This window comes from Galeopterus variegatus, unplaced genomic scaffold (genome assembly GCF_000696425.1).
Source record: "Galeopterus variegatus unplaced genomic scaffold, G_variegatus-3.0.2 Scaffold498, whole genome shotgun sequence".
NCBI classification, from domain to species: domain Eukaryota; kingdom Metazoa; phylum Chordata; class Mammalia; order Dermoptera; family Cynocephalidae; genus Galeopterus; species Galeopterus variegatus.
This window is the reverse complement of record NW_007726609.1, coordinates 98,436-108,459: the sequence shown is the minus strand read 5'-3', so window position 1 is coordinate 108,459 and position 10,024 is coordinate 98,436. Positions and strand designations below refer to the sequence as shown.

Genomic DNA, 10,024 nt, shown 5'->3' with positions numbered 1-10,024 from the left:
CCGAGGGTTGCGATCCCGTTGCCGGTCCCGGTCCGGTACGGGCGCAACACTGAGGGTTGCGATCCGTTGCCGGTCACGAAAAAAGACAAAAAGACAAAAAAAAAAAAAAAAAGAAAAAAGAAAAAATGTTTCCCTTGCTGTATATTCAAAGAAAAGCAAGATTGTTCATTGGTTTATATAAATAAAATTTGAATAGAATGCTCATTTTAATTGTATAAATTAAAAACAAGATAACCAGTACACAATGGATAGCTGATATGAAAATTTTAAAAAATCTCATTGATGCAAACTGATGATTTCAATTAATATTTGTGAAATGCCTTAAATTTCATAATAGACATCTAATTCTTCCACCAAGGCATATTATGGCTCTGCATTCAAATAAAAATGCAAGTGAATCACAATGTAAAAAAAAAAAAAAAATTCAGAAGTTCGCAAAAATATCTTCAAGTAATTCATAAGAGGAAAAAGATAGATGTACTTGGATATTGCATAAGATTATATATAGGCAATTATAACACTTGAGTAAATTTTTAAAAAGATAATGTGATGTGGAATGTGTTTATTCTAGCAGTCCCTGAAAAACTAGCATCATTTTTTGGCCTCTAACTTTTAGGATCTTGTTTTAGACACTGGGATGACAAAACTATGGAAACCTCAGATGTTATCCTGTTCTTTTATGACAGAGCACATATATGAGAGATCAGTAACTGATCCTCACCACATGTCAGCAACTTTTATGTTAAAAAATGTACTTGAGAATTAAAAATTATTTAGATGTATATGTATGAGGGGTCTTCAAAAAGTTCATGGAAAGATTTGTATTATCTTTTAGTTCAATTTTTCCACAAACATTTTGAATTACCCTCGTGTGTGTGTGTGTGTATACATATATATTTGTGTGTACGTGCAAGATCACTATTGATCTGTGTAAAGCTCATCTTATAGTAGTTCAGAGAGGGGACTATTTTTCAAATGTTCCTATACTGTGACTTCAGGGTCATGAAGAGAAAATAGGTGCTGTTGCAAGCTATCTTTTCCAATTTGATTTTTTGACATGTGAGTTTTAGTTCATTCTGATTGCTCATGTAAAAAAAAAAGTTAATAAAATAACATTGTATTGTTAATCTCCAAGATAATTACATTTTTAACATCTCTTCCTCTAGGAAAAAATGGAAATTCTCTGTATTTTATACAAATTTATATTCTAACTAGAATTTGTGCATTTTCTCCATTTGCCAAAAGTTTTACGTGTATTTATTAGATTTGATACTTATGCTGTTGCCTTGGATGAATATTTTATACTTACTGATAATTTTTGGTGGTGAAACAGCTTCTTAGAAAACTGAAATCTATACTAAAAATATTTTAATTCATTTGGAGTAACCATGGGTAATTCACTTATAGCTTTATTTATCATGTGAAATTTAGTGACAATTCTTCTTAAAATTCTATACACTTCTTTCTTTGGAAAACTTTAATAGTTTACATAAATTACTTACATTTATTACCATAAAATGCTACTGCCTGAAACCCACCAGAACATCTTCTAGCACAACTCTAATTTTACAAATATCTAAAGATTTTAAGCAACTTGCTGTGGTCACAATATTAATTATAGGCAGAGCTGAGACTTAGAACACAAGTCTTCTGGCACCTATTTCTGAGCCCATCCTACTATGTCATGCGGTGTCAAGAAATGGAAAACTTTTCTCATTACATAAGTTAAGTTATATGCCATAATTTGTATTAATATGTTAACTTATATTAACATAAGTTAAATTATATTTCATTTCATGTTTTCCAGGGTCAAAACATTTTTGGGCTCGATGTCATTGAAACACCAGAAGGAGATAAGATGCCACAACTGATTGTTCAAAAGGAGCTAGATAGGGAAGAGAAGGATACCTATGTGATGAAAGTAAAGGTTGAAGATGGTGGCTTTCCTCAAAGATCCAGTACTGCTATTTTGCAAGTAAGTGTTGCTGATACAAATGACAACCACCCAGTCTTCAAGGAGAAAGAGATTGAAGTCAGCATACCAGAAAATGCTCCTGTAGGTACTTCAGTGACACAGCTCCATGCCACAGATGCAGACATAGGTGAAAATGCCAAGATTCATTTCTATTTCAGCAATCTAGTCTCCAACATTGCCAAGAGACTATTTCACCTCAACACTACCACTGGACTTATCACAATCAAAGAACCACTGGATAGGGAAGAATCACCAAACCACAAATTACTGGTTTTGGCAAGTGATGGTGGATTGATGCCAGCAAGAGCAATGGTGCTGGTAAATGTTACAGATATCAATGATAATGTCCCATCAATTGACATAAGATACATCATCAATCCAATCAATGGCACTGTGGTTCTTTCAGAAAATGCTCCACTCAACACCAAAATTGCTCTCATAACTGTGACAGATAAGGATGCTGACCATAATGGCAGGGTGACGTGCTTCACAGATCATGAAGTCCCTTTTAGATTAAGGCCAGTGTTCAGTAATCAGTTCCTCCTAGAGACTGCTGCATTTCTTGACTTTGAGTCTACAAGAGAATATGCCATTAAATTACTGGCCGCAGATGCTGGGAAACCTCCTTTGAATCAGTCATCCATGCTCCTTATCAAAGTGAAAGATGAAAATGACAATGCTCCAGTTTTCACCCAGCCTTTCATAAGTCTTTCTGTTCCTGAGAATAACTCTCCTGGAACCCAGTTGACGAAAATAAGTGCAACGGATGCAGACACTGGGCGTAATGCTGAGATCAGTTACCTTTTAGGTGCTGATGCACCATCTGAATTCAACCTAGACCGTCGAACAGGGATTCTGACTGCAGTGAAGAAGTTAGATAGAGAAAAACAGGAAAAATATTACTTCACTGTTCTGGCAAAAGATAATGGGATGCCACCCTTAGTGACCAATGCCACAGTCTTTGTGACCGTTCTTGATCAAAATGACAACAGCCCAATTTTCACTCACAATGAGTACAATTTCTATGTTCCAGAAAACCTTCCAAGACATGGGACAGTAGGACTAATCACTGTAACTGATCCTGATTATGGAGAGAATTCTGCAGTCACTCTCTCCATTTTAGATGTGAATGATGACTTCACCATTGATCCACAGACAGGTGTCATACGACCAAATATTTCATTTGATAGAGAAAAACAAGAATCTTACACTTTCTATGTAAAGGCTGAGGATGGTGGTAGGGTCTCACGTTCTTCAACTGCCAAAGTAACCATAAATGTGGTTGATGTGAATGACAACAAGCCAATTTTTGTTGTCCCTCCTTCCAATTACTCCTATGAATTGGTTCTACCGTCCACTAATCCAGGCACAGTGGTCTTCAAGGTAGTTGCTGTTGACAATGACACTGGCATGAATGCAGAGCTTCGCTATAGCATTGTAGGAGGAAACACAAAAGGTCTGTTTATAATTGATCAAACAACAGGCAACATCACACTGAAGGAGAAATGCGTTGTTGCAGACCTTGGTTTACACAGACTGGTAGTCAAAGCTAAGGACTTAGGACAACCCGATTCTCTTTTCAATGCTGTAATTGTTAATCTGTTCGTGAATGAGTCAGTGACCAATGCTACACTGATTCATGAACTGGTGCACAAAAACATAGAAGCACCAGTGACCCAAAATATTGAGACAGCTGATGCATCTTCGCCAACCAGTGACTATGTCAAGATTATGGTTGCCATTGTTGCTGGCACCATAACAGTCATCCTAGTTATTTTCATCACTGCTGTAGTAAGATGTCGCCAATCGCCACACCTTAAGGCTGCTCAAAAGAACAAGCAGAATTCTGAATGGGTTACTCCAAACCCAGAAAACAGGCAGATGATAATGATGAAGAAAAAGAAGAAGAAGAAGAAGAAGCATGCCCCTAAGAACCTGCTGCTTAACTTTGTCACTATTGAAGAAACGAAGACAGATGATGCTGACAATGATGGAAACAGTGTCACACTAGACCTTCCCATTGAGTTAGAAGAGCAAACCATGGGCAAGTACAACTGGGGCACTACACCTACTACTTTCAAGCCCGACAGCCCTGATTTGGCCCGGCACTACAAATCTGCCTCTCCACAGCCTGCCTTCCAGATCCAGCCTGAAACTCCCCTGAATTCAAAGCACCACATCATCCAGGAACTGCCTCTCGATAACACCTTCGTGGCCTGTGATTCCATCTCCAAGTGCTCCTCCAGCAGTTCTGATCCCTACAGCGTTTCTGAGTGCAGCTATCCAGTGACAACCTTCAAGACCCCTGTGTCTGTACACACCAGACCGGTAGGTAATCCAAGTTTCTAACTAAACTTTCTAATTCTATTTCATTTTTAAATTATTTTCAGTTGATGTAGAACTTTACAGAATCTATTGATTTCAAAGATGAATCAAAACAATCATATTCTGCAGAAGTATCCACATAGATATATATTCCATGGAGAAGTGAGTACAAATTTATCTAGAAATTTGTAGTAAGTTATACAATTTAAGAATGGTTGTTTCCAGGCCGGCCCGGTGGCGCACTGGAGAGTACGCTGCTTGGGAGCGCGGCAGCGCTCCATGTTTTGAATGAGTTTATGGGACAGTGGTTATTTCTACAGTTTGGATGAGTCCCATGTTTCCTTATGTTGGTGGATGACAGACATAATAGATGCCTAACATCTCTTCAGGGTGTGTTTTTGTTTATATTTAACCATTCAAAAAGGCATTCTCATTTTCTAATTCTTTATTGGTATTATTCTGCTTATTGGAAGCATTTCTCAACAGAGAAGAATCCTGTATGAATAACACTTTATGTGTGATGTGTATGCTAATAACATTCTTTCCTGGACTAAACTAGTGACTTGTTTTAAAAAAGTACACAAAGGGTAGGGTTTGTGGATTACATTTGTAGATGATCATTTTTAAAAGATTGGCTCATAAAATTAGCTTAATAGAACAAATTCTGGTTTCAACTGTTTTGGAAGGCATGGAGGTATTTCTCAGCTAGACTAATTTTACTTGAGAATATGAACATACAGTAAGCAAGGCATGGATGAAGGAAAAAGAATTGAAGTATTTTCCAAATATCTTGATTTTTAAAATTTACTTGTTTTGATATTTTATAATATTTAAAGTCAATAAAATTAATAACTCTTTCCCATGATAACATTTTATATTATATAGCTAAACATAGGACAGTGGCTTCATGAATTAGGCAAAATATGAAAAGTATATGCTGATGAAAATGAGTTTTTGGTTATCATTAGGTTTTTATTAACTAAAAGGCCTATCTTAGAATCAATGAGTTATCAGATGACTCATTTGATTTTTTACATTTTAGAAAAAATAAATTGTATACTTTATATCATTGGTTTGCAGTTGCTCCATATTCAATTACTAAATATCTTGTGAACATGAATTGGTGAACTTAGGCAGACTAGTATGATACTAAAAATAATTTAAATTTTTACATTTTGTGCTTCATTTGCAATGTTCTTTACCGTTTTTATATACTCTTAAATTTGTGATTAATGCCAGGAGAGGCCTCTTACATTCCCTGGTGCTGCAGAATGCTAACAAGATAAGTGAGCACTGAAAAAGAAATTATGTATTTAATAATTCAAACACAGTAGGTGCCTTCTTTTTAAAAAAGCATCATAGGAAATGGGGGAACGTGTCAGCCAAAACAATAAAAATTTATTGCTCCTCAAGGAAATTCTGACGGTGGAATAAAATACTACTGTTAGCAGAAGGCAGAAATACTCCAATTTATTTTAAACAAAGTGAAAAATACATTTTCAAAAGGAGAGTTTAGGATGATATTTACATCTAGTTCGTTACTCATCTGAATAAAAATATGAAAGTGGAGAAATAAAATGGTTCTAGTAGCAGTAAGGTACAAGGAGCTTTATCAGAAATTTTATGTTTTAAAAAAGGAATCAAATATTTTCGATAGATTTTTTTCTGGATCTGGTGTTCTGAAAAACTATGGAATATTCACTGTATAGGAGTACATCTATTGAAGAGAGCCATCCATACCTAGGGAATATGATGCTCCTTTTGGCATGTTTCTACATGTGTTATGGAAGGCATTTTTGTATATATTGTAGTAGAAATAAAAAACATGAAATTTAAGAGGATGAGTTGATAAATTGCTTTTTATTAACACCTTTCAGAGCAAGCAGATAGCATTTGGTTGGTATGACTATAGAAAATCAATAAGTATAAATAACTATTTTAGAATCAGTTTTGATAATTTTCATATAAAAGAGATACCCTGCCCAAACCAAGTCTTGCTTAACACAGCTCCCCCATTAAAATATTGTGCCGGGTATACCTTTGAAAAATTGAGAGGAAAATAAAAAATAATAAAAAAACCCCCAAAACATTTCTGAAGGTCTTCTATATAGTAATCACTGTCTTAGACATGTATTTGAGGTACTTCATTTTCTCCCCATCAAAATAATTCTAACAAATTTCTGTGATTTGAACTGATACGGTCTTTCAATTTGGGAAATGAGTTAAAGGGAGTGGTGAAAGTTTTGGATGGTTATAATTCATGGGTAGAACCATGCTGTAGATATGATACATCGATTCAAAATGGTAACAGTAGTCTAAGTTAGCTTGGCATAGGATTAGTATTCACTAATATTAAATTCAGTAACTTTGATTCTGTGCATCTATACCTTGGTAATGTGAATTTTAGCCATGTAGCATGCTTGGCAAATAAGACTCCTAGACCACAACCATCTAATTTTGATAACATGTTATTTTTCTTGTCCTAGACTGATTCCAGGACATCAACTATTGAAATCTGCAGTGAGATATAACTTTCTAGGAACAACATAATTGCATTTCCCTTCCAAAAAAATGTCAATGATTTGTGATTTAAAATTTGGCTAAGATCATTAATTTTGTAATCTGGGTTCCCCATTTAAAAAGCAAGCAAAAATATACCACATTAAAAATGTTGTCCCAGTGAACCTTCCCTTGTGCTTTCTTTATTTGTAATCTGGCAATTGAAATTTAAAATTTATGGAAGAAACAGTGCAGTGGAATAACAGAGTTCTATCATGCTGTTTCTCTGTTTGCTTGCTCTGAATGTCAGCAACTGTGATGTAACATAATGCTGTCTTGGTGTACACACTGATGGTTAATATATCTATAATGAAACATGGAATTACTTGCCATGTCTGATTGCTGAAGAATTTAAACATCATCTCCGGGAGTTTGGAAGTGAAGCTGAACTATCCAAGCTACCCTCTGAAACGTATCCAGGGCAAGATTTAAAAAAAAAAAACAGGCAAACAAATAAAAACAAAAGCAAAAAACTTTAATTCAGTTTTTAAAAAATATTCACTAGCGTAGTGTTGCTGAGAAAATCATTATAATTATCACCACTCTGCTCAAAAATTGGATGATAAAAAATAATCATACTGGGGTTTTATGTTGATTGTAATCATGTTGTTCCACTACGTTAATCATTAAAAAATGTTTTTGTTGTAATGATGTTTCCTTTTTCTATAAATACTTAAAGAAGTTTTTTCTGTTTTTATCTACTGAAAGGAGAATGTAAAGTTCTTTATACTCCCTGATATTTTGAATGAAATGTATTTCTTGTATTATGAATCAAAACTCCCGTCATATAAGGGTAAAAACAAGGATTTAGACAGGTTATGTCGAAAGATTATATCTCAATTTTGAAATTACCTAGGAAAAATATAAGGTACCAGAGCCACATTTAAATAGAACTATTTTATTTCTCTGGCATTGAATTACTGAATATATAACATTGCTTTGAGTAATTTGCTCTTTAAAATTAGCTCACTTTTCAAAGTATGTCAACTCATTATACATTATATTTTATTGAGGAGAGAATGATATGTTCCAATTTTATGCTATATTCTTTAAGCTGCTTATGACTTACTAATACTACTAATAGAATTTTTTTTTTTTAAATCATGATTTCTTGGGACAAAATGGGAGTATAAAGGACCCTTATAATCACAACGTAAGATATGCTTCCTGGATTTTCATTCAGATGCTTAATTGTGTATCATTTGACCTTGGAAAGTGTGAATAGGATTTGATCTGTTATGTATGTACATTAAAATTACTATATTATTTGAAGCGTTCTTTAATATCAAGGATTTTAGAAAAGGTTTATGCTCTATTAAGCATTTCAAATTAGTGTAATTCTAGGATATTTAATATGTAGGTAATATTTTAAATGAGTTTCTGTTAAAGTTTAGAGATTCCATTGATTCAATACAGGATCCCTTGTACCTCCAGTGATGTCAGGTTCCTCGAACATATGTGCTACCTAATTGTTTAAACATTACTTAGTTGATTATAATGACTGTGAGTGTAAATACTTTACTGGTAATGAGAAATGTCATTTAAGTTGCAATATTATATTACATAATTATAAATAACTGTTGTAAAAAATACTTAAAATTAAAATTTACCTCCGTATAAATTATTCACATAGAACAACTTTCTTCCCATCTCTTCTCGATAAATTAAATATTTCAGTTTAATTCAAATAGTTCCAAAGAATGTTAAAATTATGCCAACTCAGTATACCCCTAAAGTCAGTGCCCTGCAGGTACCAAGATACACTAAGAATGGGGGTTTCCAAAATCCTTAATCTCAATTTAATTGTAAATAAGATAATGAGGCCCAAGAAAGTGAATCAGTTCACATATCCCATAATAAACTACCATGGCTTCATGACCATTTGTGTATGTACTTATCATATAAATGCATTTTAAATGCTTCTGTCATGACTACCTTGGTCTCTTCTTTTCTACACACTCTGTGAACTAAGGGAGAATGCCACATTTTTCTTACACCTCAGTGACTGTGATGAGAAGGACTCCTAATCACTCCTTTGTATGTATGAAGATGAAAATGTCTTGAAATAGTTATCCAGAATCCCTTAGAAAAAATTCCTCAGTGGTTTTGTGAGTGTTGTCTTTGCAGAAGACGAAAATAGAAACTTTATTTTTAAAGTTGTAAGTGACCCATCTCTCATAATACAGCTTCTGTGAGAAAGGAACTTCTAAGTTGATTTCTTTCCTGCTCTTTGAGATAAAATATTTACCCATGTAAGCCAATGATGATTGAGATTTAACAGTATTTAAAATTGGGCCATTGATAAAAATGGCTTCTACTTTTGACTGTTAACTACAAATCTATCTTTTGCTTGTTGTCAAATATTTCTATTTGACAACAATATGGAAGGCATTGAAAATAGTTTTCCACAGAAGCCAAAGGAGACAAAAATATGTATTTACCTACTTGGTTCCTTCTTATCAGTTGATTTGGTATATACCTTTAATTTAATTGTCATTATTATTACATGTTTGACTTACAAGGTGTCAGATATCTTCCAACCTCTTGTTTTGGTATAAATGAGCTCCTGTAATATTCTCAATATAATATCCAGTGCATAAATTGAAAAAGAAATGAAATACGTCCCCTCCTTTTACTTTAAATATGTTTATTTTTAGAACATAAGATATTTAAGCAGTTACATTTCTGACATTATTTTTATTTTCAATGTTTAAATATAAAAATTATAAAATAATTTTAATTCCATCAATTAATTAATCATTTACATATATGTCTTGTTTTTCTGTTGATCACCCTGTCCACATTATCAATGAAAATACATAAACCATAGAAGAATTTTTAAAAACTGAATATAGATTCAATCAGTCAACCACTATGTTGTACAATATTTGCTAATCTTTTCATTTTAACCCAAAATACTACTGCCTCACTTTACTCTTTTGTCACCTGCACTCTTCACTGTTTACCTACGTGTTGTAATTGTGTGTCTAGCTAGGTGTGATGTGGAGCCTTATCTCAACAGAAATGCTACAGGACAGGTGGACCTTAAGAAATTTTATATGAACTTAAACCACACTCTGTAAATGCTTCCTATAGGTGCTCTTGTGTAACAGCCATGTTTTCTTAGATTTTGTGAAGCCTACTTTTTGTTTAAGTATTATTTAA

General features: G+C 33.7%; 1 protein-coding gene across 1 annotated transcript in view; it reads left to right on the top strand.

Annotated features, from left to right (window-relative positions):
• The window catches only part of LOC103587872 (protocadherin-11 X-linked), an 87,808-nt gene extending 80,518 nt beyond the window's left edge, over nucleotides 1–7,290 (top strand). Inside the window, exons 3-4 of the mRNA XM_008569445.1 lie at nucleotides 1,808–4,303; nucleotides 6,787–7,290. Of these exons, the coding sequence (XP_008567667.1) occupies nucleotides 1,808–4,303; nucleotides 6,787–6,831 (2,541 nt within the window). The 3' untranslated portion in view covers nucleotides 6,832–7,290. The remainder of the gene's footprint in view (nucleotides 1–1,807; nucleotides 4,304–6,786) is intronic.
• Nucleotides 7,291–10,024: the final 2,734 nt, after the last annotated feature.